The sequence below is a fragment of the Echinops telfairi genome, unplaced genomic scaffold, assembly GCF_000313985.2.
Source record: "Echinops telfairi isolate 266 unplaced genomic scaffold, ASM31398v2 ScPeMD7_7475;HRSCAF=8513, whole genome shotgun sequence".
Classification (NCBI taxonomy): Eukaryota; Metazoa; Chordata; class Mammalia; order Afrosoricida; family Tenrecidae; genus Echinops; species Echinops telfairi.
Genome location: NW_022111379.1, coordinates 7687631 through 7704387, shown reverse-complemented (window position 1 = coordinate 7704387; position 16757 = coordinate 7687631). Strand labels below are relative to the sequence as shown.

General features: G+C 38.2%; 1 protein-coding gene across 1 annotated transcript in view; it reads right to left on the bottom strand.

The window, feature by feature from the left end:
* Nucleotides 1-16757, bottom strand: part of ARIH1 (ariadne RBR E3 ubiquitin protein ligase 1) — a 105121-nt gene that overhangs the window by 74662 nt on the left and 13702 nt on the right. The window contains exon 2 of the mRNA XM_030889080.2: nt 8829-8896. Within this exon, the coding sequence (XP_030744940.1) occupies nt 8829-8896 (68 nt within the window). The remainder of the gene's footprint in view (nt 1-8828; nt 8897-16757) is intronic.

The following is a 16757-nucleotide window of genomic DNA, read 5'->3' as shown; positions in this document are numbered from 1 at the left end:
GTGAATGAGGGGGGAGTGCGGAGTGGAGACCCAAAGCCATTTGTAGACCACTGGACATCCCCGTGCAGAGGCGTCTCGGGGAGGAGACAAGCCAGTCAGGGTGCGATGTAGCAACGATGAAAAATACAACTTTCCTCTAGTTCCTAAATGCTTCTCCCACCCTCCCCCCACTATCATGATCCAAATTCTACCTTGCCAGTCTGGCTAGACCAAAAGATGTACAATGGTACAGATAGGAACTGGAAACACAGGGAATCCAGGACGGATGTTCCTTTCAGGACCAGTGCTGAGAGTGGGGATACAGGAAGGGTTGAGGGAGGGTGGGGTAGAGAGGAGGAGCTGATTACAAGGATTTACATATAACCTTCTCCCTGGGGAACAGATAAAAGTGGGTGAAGGGAGATGTCGGACAGTGTTAGATATGATAAAATAATCCTTTATAAATTATCAAGGGTTCATGAAGGAGTGGGGAGCGGGGAGGGAGGGGGGAAAATGAGGAGCTGATGCCACGGGCTTAAGTGGAGAGCAAATGTTTTGAGAATGATGAGGGCAATGAATGTACAGATGTGCTTTACACAATTGATGTATGCATGGATTGTGATAAGAGTCGTATGAGCCCCTAATAAAATGATTTAAAAAGAGAGAATGAAATAAAAAGTTATGGTACATATACTTTATACAACATACATATAAGATTTGAAAAACAAGTACTTACCAAATTTAAAAGATATCACGATAGGTTGGTCAATAGGGTTTTACTTAGGAAAATTTGTCTCTCATAACTTAAAAAAAAATCCTGTAAATAAGCGATCACAGACTTCTTTGAAGTTTAAAATGCAGTCTCATAAAATACTACTATAAAGTTTTATAACAAAACCGTAACAGTCCATAAACATTCCCAGCATATTATTTTGCCAATTATTCTCAAAATTGTTAGGAATCGTGAAAAGTCATAGTATGGACAACTGAAATCTTACCCCATTCATGATGGTTTATAATGACTATTTGGAGTAAAAATATATCTACATATACTTGTTAAGGGGATATGAAAGAATAAAGATATCATTAAATGTGTATCTTTAATGATGAATTATACTAAATTACTGCTTTAAAATAAAGTGATATTTGACATGCTAATATTTAGAAGTAAATATTGCAAAGCAGAAGCCTTCTTTCCCACACTTTAGACCAGTGGTTCTCAACCCTTCATATAGTTCCTCATGTTGTGGTGACACCCCCCCCCAAACATAAAATTATTTTCATTGCTACTTCATAACTGTAATTTTGCTACTGTTATGAATCGGGTGACCCCTGTGAAAGGGTCGTTTGTCCCCCCACCCCCAAAGGGGTCGCGGCCCACAGGTTGAGAACTGCTGCTTTAGACACTCCTAATTTCTAATTCTCCATAGCAAGCACTTTTAATTGTCTTAGCTATTAATTTATTATTTTTTGAAATACTAAAATTATGCTGTTATTTTTCCAAAATTTAAGTATTACCTACTCACAATTTTTTTTAAATTTTATGTTTTATGAACATTTATTTGTGTTAGTTATGTTAAAATCTTATTCCATGGGTATCCATCCAGCTAGCTTTCAGCAGGAACCGTCATGGTTGATTACAAATCCTTTAGTTCTCCAAATATGAAGTCTTAGATCCTACTCACAATTTTTAATAACTACTAAGAGTTTCAGAGAGAGGGGGAAGAAAATTATGCAAGAAAATTTCCAAATCTTTAAAAGGACACAAGTCTTGCAGTTGAAAGGGTCCAGTACAATGAACAGAGGATTCACACTTGTACACATCTCTTCAACACACCAAGATTAACAGGAAAAGATGAAATATACACACAAAGGTCACAATAAGAACCAGACTGGCATAAGACTTACTAAGATTCCAATGTAGTATTTCCTACCTTTCAAATCTATCAATCAAATGTGAACATTATCAGGGCCACAATGACTAATACCTTAAGAAAAGCTATGTAGGAGTTAAATTAGGGGTATAATCTAGGAAAAGTGAAAGTAAATAAAAGATATGATCTAAGAAAGAGTAGATCAAACCAAGAACAATAATGGTCAAAGTCCATGTCTGAGACTTAGAAAAGGCCTTCTGATTAGAAGGGCAGGTTGGACAGTTCCAAAGTATAAATACATTTCAAATGACCTTGAAAGTAGAAGTCTTAGCCTTAGGAATTAGCTTACAGTATTGCTAAAAAGTAAAATGGACATGGCAGATCACCATAGAACCAAAGTACAGAGACCTTCCCCCAAAGCCAAGAGAACAAGAGTTCTCCTGGAATCTGCACACTAGATTTGGACCCCTGGCCTCCTAAACCTTGAAAAATCAAACATACTGCACTGGGTAAATCTGCTACTTAAGTAAGACCTCTTTTTAAGTGTTGACGAACAAGGAGGTCACTTTGAAGACTAAAAGTGTGCCTGACCAAAGCCATGGTATTTTCAATCATCTCATGCATGTGAGAGTTGGACAATAAATAAGAAAAACCACAGAAGACTTGAAACATGTGATTTTTGGTGTTGGCGAAGAGTACTAAATATACTGTGGACTTTCAGAAAAACAAAATGTCTCAGAAGTATAGCAAGAATGCTTCTTAGAAGCAAGGATGGAAAGGCTTAATTGCACATTCTTTGGACATGTTATCAGGAGGACAATCCCCAGAAAAGGACAACGAGCTCAGTAAAATAGAGGGTCAGTGGGAAGAGGAAGATCCTCAACGAGATGGATTGGCACAGTGGCTGCAACAATGGGTTCAAACATACCAATTGTGAGAATAGTGCAGGACTGGGCCGTATTTTGTTGTTGCACTTACGATCACCAAGAGTCAGACCAACTCAACACCACCTAACACCAACAAATTGTGAGAAAATAATTTTGTTTGTGAAAGCCACAAACAAACAAACAAATAAATAAACAAAGCAATAACCTACTACTTGGGACTGTCACTAAATGAGGTTTATAAGCCATAGAAATGCAAACTTTCTAATCTGATGGCTGTGATTTTTCATTATCAAGCTATAAGCAAATCAGGAATCCTGTTATGACTACAAAAAAGGAATTCTGATAACATAAAAGCTATAGATGGTATAGGATGTGATGCTCAAAGATGAGGTGAAAAAGAAAATGAAAAGGGTTTACTGTCAAAAATTAATAGGTGCACCGGTAACAATTCTAGCTATGTGCAAGCCCTTCTCAGAAAAATGCCCTAGAGGACAGCACTGAAGATACAGACAAGTTTGTTCAAACCACACGAGAGCAAACTAAAAAGGAGAGAGTGGATCGCTTCCAGGACGACATTCCTACTGGGAGTAGTCAATGCACAGAGAAGGCTGTAGGGCCAGCCCCAACACAAGACACAGCATTCCCTCACTGACCCATAAGTGACACACAGGGGACAGCACTGGAGACACAGTACAGGAATTGTGCCCCGTCTGACCCCAGCCTTAGCCCTCCCCTACCCCCCAACCCAGAGCCAAACACAAAGAGAGCGCAACAGGGCAGCAAAGAGAGCAAAGCAATGACGACCCTGAGGAATTCCAAAATACATTTTGTGGACAGGATTGGAACCTCATCAGACTCAATCGGAAAACATTCATAAGGGTCAACACACAGACCTGGAACTATTTGTAGGTTTTTCTGCTCTTTTCCGTCCCCCCCACACCCATCTGTCTATATAAAACAGGCAGGACAAAAAATCCTGAGGTGAAAACAATGGGATTAATGGTTTGAGTGTGGGGCATGGGAGAGGGGAAGGTGGAGGAAAGGAAGGGAGGAGCCAACAAACCCAGGGACAAAGGAACAACAAGGGATCTAAAATCGATGGTGAGGTGAGTGTAGAATGCCTGGGGGGCTTGATCAAGTGCAATGTAGAACATGATAGTGGGACAAGAGGAAAGCAAAAAGAGATAGACAACTAGGAGGCAAAAGACATTTACAGAAGTATAAATATATGTAAACATATTTTTATATAATGATAGGGATATAGGTCAATGCACATATATTTATATGTTTAAGTATTAAGGCAAATGTGATGAAGAAAGCTGATGGTGCCTGGCTATCAAAAGATACAGCCTCTGGGGTCTTAAAGGCTTGAAGGTAAACAAGTGGCCATCTAACTGGGAAGCAACAAAACCCATATGGAAGAAGCACACTAGCGTGTGTGATCATGAGGTGTTGACAGGACCAAGTATCAGGCATCAGAAGACCCAAAACAAACAACCATTTCGATGGGAATGAGAGGGGTCAGGATGGAAACCCAAAGCCCATTTTTAGACAATTGGACATCCCTTCACAAGGTCACAAGGAAGGGATGAGCCAGCCAGGGTGCAGTTTAGCACCCAAGAAACATTCTTCTAGTTCTTTAATGCTTCCTCCCCCCACTATCATGATCCCAGTTCTACCTTACAGATCCAGCAAGACCAGAGTATGTACACTAGTAGATAAGAGCTCCTGACACACAGAATCCAGGACAGATAAACCCCTCAGGAACAGTAATGGGAGTAGCAATACCATGAGGGTAGTGGGAAGGTTGAGGAACAGCGGGGAATCGGTCACAATAATTGACATATAACATGGGTGGAAGGAGACAATGGACAGTGTATGACTATTAAAATTATTATAATAATTTATAATTTGTCAAGGGTTCATGAGGGTTGGAGGGAGGGAGGAAAAAAGTGAGGAGCTGATTACCAAGGGCTCAAGTAGAAAGAAAGAACATGTTTTGGAAATGATAATGGCAACGGTGCAAAGGTGTACAAAGATGCCTGATACAATGGATGTATGGACTGTTTATTATAAGAGCTGTAAGAGCCCCCAATAAATGATTTTTTTAAAAAGAAAAACAATTAAAAATTAATGGGAACTTTTTTCCAGCCAATATCAAGCAATGGATAGCTCCCAGGACAATCAACATACTATTTGCTACAATACCATGGGCAAAAGAAAGCTGTACAACAAGAAATGGGTGTATGAACTGGGACACGTTGTTGTCAACTATAAGAATGGCACCCTCAGTACTATGTATAGTTTAAATGAGATGAGGCAGCAAGTAATACTATGTCCTAATGCTGGATGGTAAGAATTTCTTGAGCTTTACTTAATGAGACTCAACTATATTATCTACAATGTGTCTAGTAACAAGCTGGACCACACCAAAGCTCTTGGTGAAGAACCAAATCCTGCTCATAACAGCGCACACACCAACAGTCTTGACTCTCATTATGCACCACTCCTATAGAAACCCTGGTGGCATAGTGAATTACACATTGGTTGTCTAACTGCAACGTCTGCAGTTCAAAACCACCATCAGCTCCATAGGAGGAAAGATGAGGCTTTCTATTCCTATAGATTCTGTTTCGGAAACACATGCTCTTGTCCCATAAGGTTATTATGAATCAGAACTTAGTGAATGGCAGTGCTTTGGTTTTTTTTTTGTTTTTTCATTTTATTAGGGGCTCAAACAACTCTTATCACAATTCATACATACATGATTGTGTAGAGCACATTTGTACATTCACTGCCCTCATCATTCTCAAAACATTTGCACTCACCTAAGCCCCTGGCATCAGCTCCTCATTTTTTTCTCCTCCTTCCCTGCTTTCCCCTCCCTTGAACCCTTGAAAATTTATAAATTATTTTTTGTCATATCTTGCGCTGTCCGACGTCTCCCTTTACCCACTTTTCTGTTGTCCATCCCCCACGGAGGAGGTTATATGTAGATCCTTGTAATCGGTTCCCCCTTTCCAACACCCTCCCTCCACCCTCCCAGTATATCCACTCACACCACTGGTCCTGAAGGGATCATCCACTCTGGGTTCCCTGCATTTCCAGTTCCTATCTGTACCAGTGTACATCCTCTGGTCTAGCCAGATTTGTAAGGCAGAATTGGTATCATGAAAGTAGGAGGATGGGGGGCGGCAGAAGCATTTAGGAACTAGAGTACAGTTGTATGTTTCATCATTGCTACATCACACCCTGACTGGCTCGTCTCCTCCCTGAGATCCTTCTGCTATAAGGAGATGTCCAGTGGCCTACAAACTCCACACTCCCCACCTCATTCACAATGGTATGATTTTTTTTGTTCTGATAATGCCTGATACCTGATCTCTTCAACACTTCGTGATCGCACAGGCTGGTGTGCTTCTTCCATGTGGGCTTTGTTGCTTCTGAGCTAGATGGCCCCTTGTTTACCTTCAAACTTTTAAGACCCCTGATGCTGTACCTTTTGATAGCTGGGCACCATCAGCTTTCTTTGCCACATTTGCTTATGCACCCATTTTTCTGCAGTGATCGCATCAGGGAGGTGAGCACAGAATGGTTTTTTTTTTTTTCCTTTGACGCCTGATAATGGACTATGCCTAAAGTCGGAAGACGATGCCTGCTAGTCTAGTGAAGAGTTTCGGAAATACACAGGGCAGTTCTACTCTGTCCTATAGGATCGTCATGACACAAAATGGACTCCATGACAGTGAGTTAGGTTTGGGTTTGGCTCTTAAAGTGCAGGGAGGAGATAAAAATCTTTACCGAGAATCAAGAGATTTTCAACAAATGGCAACTGAAGAAAGTTCAGGGGGGAAAACAGATGAAGGGTAAAAGAATGCCCAGATCAGCATCTCCTGGAGGAGCCGTAGCAGCAGGACAAGCTCCTTACACTTACTACTACTTTGTACCTGAGCAGAGGGCTAGGTGCTGTAGGACAAGGAGCTGAAGCTCCATCAGAGGAAAACCAAGGCCCAGAAAAACAAATAAATCCTCCTCTTAGCTACGTATTAAAGGTGCTTGCTTACTCGCTTAAAAAGAAGTGATGGCTAGAAAAGAGTAAAGTATATCACAGTTTTAAGCGCTATCACAAGACTTACAGGACAGGATACAATGGTTCTGTGTTTTTGTTGTTACTGTAAATGTCCATGCTCTAATCCAGGAAATTCCTCTAAAAGGAAACAAGCCCGCTTCTAAGTTAGATTGTACATCAAGAAAGGAAAAAGAAATGAAGGAGATATAACATGAATCAACAAGCAAGTTGATAAATAACCTGAATGAAAACTACACAATTGTCAAAACCACAGTACGTTGAAGGAAAAACTAGCAAATTCCCGAATAAAGTAGAACTGGAGCGGGAAGTGGGAAAGGGCATGAATATGACTCATCATTTTTTTCTTCAAAATTTAATTTATTTCAATTTTACATTAAAGTTTATGAACTAAGAACTACTTTCTAAACTAATCTTTCTGAGCAACGATTGTGATTTTATTTTAAAATTTCCACCTTTACCTCCTTACTAAGACTCCCTTTTTCAAAGATATCGACTCAGCAATTTTTTAAAAAAGTACCTTCAAACACATTTTTTAAAGTAAAAAAACAAAAGTAATTTAAAATTGCCAATAGTGCCAAAGTCAGAATGAGGTGCACCATCTCCGAAATTCAGATTGGTTTGGGTTTATGCTGTGCTGGGTTGATAATTTTCAGGAAATTACACTTCCATGACTAATACTAATTTTAATATCTCCACACCATAAAAGGTTAAGAGACTAAGATCTATTTTACAGAGCATGAAATAATGAAAATACATTTGAGGCAAAGTCCTAAAAAACAATATGAAAGCATAAATTTAACAACCAAAGAAAATTCTAAGATTTAAAAAAAAAAGCAGACCCAGAACATACCAAAACATCTCATTTAATACTACAGATTTGAAATACACTTACTATTGTATATCATGAAACATCACATCAATATATGCTTCCACACTGGAGACAATATAGTACAGTGCTTAAGTAAGTATAGTTCATTAAAATATTAACTCCTTACAGAGTTTAAGCAGTGACATTTACAATACCATAAGTCTTACCACCATGTATTTGTCTTTTTATTTGGGAAGCCTTGAAAAGCACTGTATGAGTATTAACTTATTTAGACAAACATATCCCCTCTCTCCCTTTCTTTCACAAGCATAACATCAAAGAATCTAATGCAAATATCTACATCATTTAGTTGTCACTAGAGTTGTCACCTCACTTTAAAGTCAATACAACTCCTATAAAATAAAATTTAAAAAAAGCAACCTCACTCTTTACCTTAAGATATGAGGGGGCTTCAAATTCCATTTTTCCATGAACCTTTCCTTCTACATTTCTTAAGTTCCTAAATCTTGCTTTGAGATTTAAGTCTTAAAATTCAAATGAAAGTACTTAAATTATAATCCAGTATTGTTTTTGAAAGTCACTAATTGCTATTTATAACTGCTATCACTTAATAAGTAAATGGATACAATACAATAAATGGTACAAATATTTAAATAGAAATCTTTAAGCTTCCTTATGAAATTAGCTAAAGAACAACCTGGAAGATTTTGACTATCCTCATCAAAATATTCCAAAATTGAGACTGTAAATACATAGTAAGATACACACATGGACAGATCAATCTATCGTTTCTGCATCTCCCGGCTTTACAAATAAGGCCCTCTTTCATCAGTTTCTGAAAATCAACCAAGTCATTGAATCAATACCATTAATACCATCCATTAATGCCATCAATTTAATCTTGCTAATTCAGTATTTTACAGATACTGACAACAAATGCCAATTTACTTCATTGCTTAAGTGCCAAATAGGTTTCTGGTTTTAAAAGTACTACTAAAGCTGCCCTTTACAAATGAATACATCAAATTTGTCATGTCTCAAGAGTCTATTAAGATTTACCAGGTAAACACAGTGCCTTTCAATAAAGAAGTACTTGCTGCCAATGTGTGTATGCTCATGTGTGTTCAATGGTCCTTTAATGGCTTGTCTTTGGAATGATTCTGTCCTACCTTTGCTGCTGCAGCCCGCCTGTCCTTTGCATCACTGAATTCATACTTCTGGAAGTACCCAATATGCACTGTAACAGACAGATGGACAGATCAATGGGCCACAGCGGCAAAGGCCAGATAGACAGACTTGATAAAAATTAAAATCAAGATATATAAAGGGGAAGGGGAACCAAAAGAAAATAAGTCTATCTCTGTTTTGTAGTAAAATACCTAACCTTCATGTCTGCAGTCCTCCCACGTACCTTCCCCAAATAAACTGGGTATTTTTGGTTTTTTTAATTATTTTATTGGGGGGGGGTGTCTTACAACTCATCACTATCCATCCATCCATCCATCCATCCATCCATCATGTCAAGCACATTTGTACATATGTTGTCATCATCATTTTCAAAATATTTTCCTTCTACTTGAGCCCTTGGTATCAGCTCATCTCCCCCCCCCCCAATTAAACTGGTTTTCATTCATATATTTTTCTTTGTTTTGAGAAAAAATAGTACCATTTATTTCAATAGACAAAATAAACCAGTACTTTTAAAAGCAACAAAAGGTTACTAATTCAACAGACATTTAAATTGGTAACCATACCAGTTTCAATACATATAGGCTGCTCTTTAATATACAAGAAACCATTTATCATATTAATCAGAAGCATTCTTCATCAAAATTAAAATGACAATTATTATATGCCAAAATTTTCTACTGTAATGCCAAGGTCTATGTAATAATAGTTGGAATCACTAAATAAAAATCATTTTCAACATTTTTTAAAATCATTTTATTAGGGGCTCATACAACTCTCATCACAATCCATACACACATCAATTGTGTAAAGCGCATTTGTACATTCATTGCCCTCATCATTCTCAAAACATTTCCTCTCCACTTAAACCCCCGGTATTAGGTCATTTTTCCCCTCCCTCCCCGCTGCCCCCTCCCTCATGAGCCCTTGATAGTTTATAAATTGTTATTTTGTCATATCTTGCCCCTGTCCGACGTCTCCCTTCACCCACTTTTCTATTGTCCATCCCCCAGGGAGGAGGTCACATATAGTTCCTTGTAATCGGTTCCCTCTTTTCAACATTTTAACATTTGCCACTCCATCTAAGGTAAGGCAATTTGTAGATCTTGAAAAGTGACCTGGTGGTAAGATCTGGTAAACGGCAGACTACTAACAGCATTGTTAGTGGTGCAAACCCTTCCATGTGAGTGAGAAAGATGAGGCTTTCTGCTGCAGCAGATATAGTGTCTCAGAATCAACGCAGTGGCAGTGGCTTTGGGGACTTAAATGAAAATCACCTAGAGTATTTTTTTAAAGCTAGGCTTTCCTGTAACTGCAAGTCCATTCCAACAAGTATTCATACTTCAAGGCGCTTCCTAAGGTTTTAAAAGAAACCCTGATTGTCTCAAAATGCTCACCAACATATATTCTGTACTTTGATAAACTTCTTATGAAACATTATTCCAAATGCCTGTCTTCTCCAAATGCCAAATCTTCTGTCTTTACTAAAAGCTTGTACCTATTGAAAATCAAGCTTAATCAGCACACTTGAGAAAGAAACTTCCCATATATTCCTCAAAACTATGAGCAGATAAAAGAGACATGATAACTGTGCACAATCCTTCACACTGAATCCTAGATGGAGAGAAGAGTGAGTTATAAATGATACCACTGGACAATGGGCAAATCTGAATGTAGTCTATTATTTATTTTATACAAACCTATTATTAATTCATATAACCACATAATCCACCCTTTTAAAGTGTATTTAGTTCAATGATTTTGACTATATTCAGAGCTTTATACTCACCAGCTACTATCTAATTCTTTTTTAATTTTTTAAGTTTTATGGCCATAAATAAATTTTAGAGCATTTTCTTTATTCTTGTACTCATTATTAGTTCCCCATTACCCCTCAAGAAACCCTAAGAAACTATTAATCTAGTTACTATCTCTACAGACATGCCTAGCCTACCTTTTATATAAGCAAAATCACACGGAAAAAAAAAAAAGAGAGAAAGAAAAGCATTAATCAAAAAGAAAGCAGAAATAATAAAATCTGGGTCAAAAGGGAAAACAAATAATAATATGTTAAATTTTCACCTAACCATATCTGCATCAGAAGTCCTGGTGATGGGGTAGCTATGCATTGGGCTGCTAACTGCAAAGTATACAGGATTCTCACAGAAGCAGTTCTATCCTGTCCTATAGGTTCCCTATGAGTCAGCATTTACTTGATGGCAGTGAGTTTGGTTTGTGGTATATTCTGCTTTAAACTGTTTTCCAATGCACTCCGTCTGAAGGCAAGTCTATACACACCCCTGGTCAACGGTCAGAGTGGACTTATTGGAAGCTTAATCCATGTGGAGATTCTGCAGATGGATTTTGGGCTTTCACTGTCATCCATAGCCTTCTGCAAACTGGGTGCTCAGAATTTAGGCTCTAATACAATTCCCTCCTCTGTTCTTGGACTTTACATTATTTACGACCTTTGAATGACACAGGCTAGTGTGCTTCTGTGTAGATTTAGCTGACACCTCACTTAAGTGACTGCTTGTTTTAAGACCTCAGATGCTATTTCTTTTGCTAGCCATGCACCATCTGATTTCTACACATTTTGCTATAGCATATATATCTTCAGTCTACTATCTAATTTTAGAACATCATCATCACTCTCAAAAAGAAAACTATACCCATTAGGAGCCTCTCTGCATTCCCCACTTCCCCCTAACCTTTGGCAACCACTTACTGACTTTCTGTATCTATGAACTTGCCTATTTTGGTCATTTCACATAAATGGTTATCATGTAATATGAGGCCTATAGAAAGGGTGAACCAATTACAGGGATATACATATAACCTCCTCCCTGGGGGACGGACAACAGAAAAGTGGGTGAAGTGATGGGAGATGTCAGAGAGTGTAAGATATGACAAAATAATAACTTATAAATTATCAAGGGTTCATGAGGGATGGGGGAGCGGGGAGGGAGGGAGAACAATGAGGAACTGATGCCAGGGGCTTAAGTGGAAAGCAAATGTTTTGAAAATGTTGATGGCAACGAATGTACAAATGTGCTTTACACATTGATGTATACATGGATTGTGCTAAGAGTTGTATGAGCCCCCAATAAAATGATTTTTTTTAAAATTACTGCCATAAAGTCAATTCCAACTCATAGAGGACAGGGCGCTACAGGAGAGGGCAGATCTTACCCTGTGGGTTTCTGAGACAGTTAACTCTTTATGGGATTACAAGTCTCATCTTTCACTTATCAAGGATTCAGGAGGGAGGCAGGGTGGGGGAGGGAGGGGGGGGAAATGAGTTAATACGAAGGGCTCAAGTAGAAAGAAAATGCTTTGAAATGATGACGGCAGCATATGTACAAATGTCCTTGACACAATGGATTTATGGATTGTGAGAAGAGACGTAAGAGCCCCCAATAAAAGAATTTAATAGTAATAAAAAAATAAGTCTCATCTTTATCCCATAGAGCTGCTTGTGGTTTCGAACTGCTTAACCTAGCAGATCTCAGCCCAATGTGTAACCCACTACGCCACAGGAGCTGGCTAATTTCATGATTTAATTTTAATTATACAGGCAAGCCAACACAACTTGAAAAGCAGCTACTAATCCAACTAGTTAAAGATAGTTAAAGCTACTTAAAGCTTCAACTACTGTTAGCACTCATTTGACAGATGAGGAAACTGAACTCATTCACCTTACATTACTAATATAAAGTCACACAGCTAGTAAATGGCAAAGCTGGAACCAAATTTGATTCTTTATGATGCCACAAGACTCACCCATTATGTTATTTTACCTCCTATTACAGGAATTCACCAACTCTTACTGATTCAACCTCCTAATATGAAGGGACTTGAAAGAACTTGTGGGAAAATGGAATTTAAAAATATAAAAATTTTAACACAAACTTTCTGAAGTTCCCCATAGGCAAAAAGCCCCACCACCACCACCACCCTATCCCAGTCTTGCCAAATTCTACCATATTTCTTACCTAGATTGCTGTAATACTCATTACAATCCCTATTTTCTATCAATCCTGTTTCCATTTATTCCCAATACTGCCAATGGAGTAAGCAATCTAAACACTAACCTAATCGTATTAGTTTAGTAAAGACTGTTTTACTTGGGTCTAGGGGATAAACCTATCTCAACAAGATAAACTTATCCCAGGTAAAGTCTTTCATAAGCTGGTCGCACCACCTACCATCTGCCTCAGCTCTGATCACTCTACTTCCCCCAAATATTCAATTCTTCAACATACCAGACTATTAGTAGTTGGATATCTTGACTTGAAAGTCCCACTGTCACCTTCCATACAACATATCCTAACAGAGCTCATTGTTTTACCCAAACCTTCTCTTCCCAGTCTCCCAAGCTATTAAGCCTGGAAGTACTCTCCATCCCTGAGGTAAATTATTTTGTCAACCTGACGATGTATGAAAGTGTAGGAGTGGAATCCAGCCTGATGATGCCTCCATGCGGGTGTAGACTTCTTGGTAGAGGAGGGGACTGGAGACCTCCAGCTCTCTGTCCCTTTGCCTTGCTCCCTACAGGGCCTTGGCACCGATCCTGAGAGCTGCCAGTGAGTGCCCTGTCATGTTTCCACTGACCTTGGCTCTACATGACTCTGTACCCATCAGCCTATGATCTTGTATTTTTCACCAATGGATGTGGCTATCTAAGTCTGAAAAAGAACTTAAGGAGTAACATCGGACATAGGATTTGGGTTGGGCTGGGATGCCTTTTTGACATATATCTATAACTACTACTTATTATAACGTTTTCTTATACCCAGATGGATGTCACTAGATTTGTTACTCTAAGACAATCCAGCCTAACACAATCTCCCTTCCTCAAACTATTACTACCTTCCTTCCTAAAGTGCTGTACACTATCCGTATTCCTGTAATAATGTAGCAGCTAATGAAATACTGACTGGTAAAAGCAGTCATGTACTCACTTACATACTGCTTCCAACTAAATAGAAGCATTATTTTCAAAGGCCCAGTAATAGCAGAAACTCATGAAAGAAAATCGTAACCATTATCTAGGGTCTCACAGGATAAAACCTGGAGACAGGTGGGAGTTCTGCAATCATCTGTATTAAAAGGCAAACTGTTAATAGCAGTTGACCCTAAGGAAAGCAAGGAGGTAGTGGAAGTACAAGTGGAAAAGAAGTTTTACTTATCTTTCATACTTCATAAATTTTGAGCTAGCAAATATATGCAGTCCAAAAAAGTTCTAAACCTAAAGATATTTAAAAGTTTATATATAAAAAAGTTTATCAGGTCTATTTTTTCATCAAGTCTATCTTAGACCACTAGGACTTTAAAACGCATTTTAAAGTCAGATGTTGTATATTTTTACAATGAAAAGTAAAGAAATTTGCAGAATTCAAAATGCAAACCTATAAATAATACAGCCACATCAATATACGTAAATTAACTTGTTTCTACAAATACTTGCCAATGTAATGAAGGTATGAACAAACAAACAAGTTAGTCTTAGCATTGTCTGGTATTTAACTGAACAGTGCTGGTGCACACAAGCAGCTGTAGTATTAACCCTTATGTAACTTTCCTGAACAGACATGTATTGGCCTCAACTCAAAGATACCAGTGCAAAGTCATCTTCCTAATTAACAATCCATGAAAAGTAAAGCAGCTTTCTTTATTCTAGATTCTGTATAACAATGTTTCCGCATGATTAGTAGTCTCTTACAGAAAAGCTTCTAGTAGTAGTGTAAAAACTAGGTAAATTCAAGTGAGAAGCTACAGAGACAAATATTAGCTCAGTATATGAAAGTACTTGAAGTGCTGTTCAATATGGAATGTTAGGCTTCTGGAATTAGTTGCAGGATTTTAATTTACTTTAAAGGTTTAAGAATAATCTCTGGAGAACTCAAACTATTAAAAATTCATGAGGGAAAGGGGAGTGTGGAGGGAGGGGAAAAATTAGCTGAAACCAAGGGCTCAAGCAGAAAGCAAATGTTTTGAGAATGATGATGGCAACAAGTGTACAAATGTGCTTGACATAATGGATGGATTGTGATAAGAATTGTACGAGCTCCCAATAAAATGATTTTTTTTAAAAGCTATTAAAAAAACCAACTGGAAAAGCAAAGACACTCCTGAGACACCTAAATCTGAACCTAGCTCCTCCCAGCCCAACCAATGATCACTTTTAGCAAAATAGCAGTGGCACACAAAATGAAGAATATTATCTTAAAGAACAATGCTCTACTCAAAAATCTTTTTAGTTGTTGACTCTCATTATGAGACCAAAAGTTTGACAATTACTCAAAAGCAAAGTTAAGAGGAGGCAAGGAAACTAGAATACCGGACATGGGACAAAATACAAGATAAAATTAACACATTGTTATAAATGTGAATACAACTAACCAAACCTAACCTACCCTACTGTGCAAACTTCACCAAAAGCCCAATAAAGTATTATTTTAAAAAGAAAAATTGGTTCAGAAACCACTTAACCGTGAGACAATACTTGGTGATTAAAACAATGGGCCTAGGTAACCTGTAAGGCCCATTCTTTTGGCTATGATTCCATGTGAATTAAAAAAATGTACCAATTCTAGCATTAAAGATTAGAGAAGTTTACTCTTACTCTTAATTTCTCAGTACCACTTAAATGTTATGCTTTTACTACCAAGGCGATTAGAGGATTTTTGCTTATAGTTTTATATGTGAATTAAGAAAACATTGCTTGTGTTTTTTAATCTCCCCTTGTTTTTTCCAGGTGGGTAGAATGCAATATTAAATATTCTGAGGATTTAAGTATGACTATATTAATGCAACATGTAATATACAATTAGATGATTAAATTTCTAGGGCCAATAAAATGCAAACATTTTAAGAGTCCAGTAACAAATTGGTGAATAATGTATATACATACATACCCCCCCCAAGAAATACATTTTTAGTAAATAACTTAAACCAGCTCTTGGGTTTGAACCAGTGACCTATCAGTCCACAATGGAGCACTAATGCCCCTTTAAAATGAGACCAGTAGTCTACAAAACCCATCCTCCTTTGTAGAGAGAAACAGCAAAGGACTTCTGGAAGAATTTTAAAAATTCTAAACTCAATGCCATTGAGTCATTCTGATTCACCCCAATAGGACAGAATAAATTTTTACAGGAGCAGAATGCCTCATCTTCCTTGGAGCCTCTGGTGAGTTTGAACCACTCGCTCTGCAGCTAGGAGCCTGCCTTGTAACCCACTACACCACAAGGGCTCCTCTGAAAGAATCTTACTCACTGTGATCTAGTCAACTCTGACTTTGAGAGATTCTACAGAACAGGCTAGAACTGCCCCTGTGGGTTTCTGAGACTACAACTTTGTGGAAGCAAAAAGCCTCATCTTACCGTGGAGTGACTGTTGTCCACTGAGCCACCAGGGCCCATTCTCTGGAAGAATAGTTTTGTTAAGTTGTTATGGATGCACTATAGATAACAGTGCTCGTTTTTAAGGGAGAATAGCTAAGTTTACTTATTTTTATTGAGTAGTGAGAATATAGTTCTTAGAGAAGTTTTTAGGTGAACTTAGTGCTCATTTACCATTTAAATGCAAATATGAAAAATCTTTTAATATAATTTATCACTTCATTTCTTCTGAAGGAGAAAACAAATAGCATAGATCTCATGGTTAGGAACTGGAAACGCAGTGAGTCCAGGGCAGATGGTCCCTTCGGGACCAGTGGTGTGAGTGGCAATTCTGGGAGCATAGAGGGAGAGCAGGTTGAAAAGGGGGGGCCAATTACAAGAATCTACATGTGACCTCCTCCCTGGGGGATGGGACAGACAACAGAAAAGTGGGTGAAAGGGGACATTGGACAGGGCAAGATAAGACAAAATAATAACTTATAAATTATCAAGGGTTCATGAGGG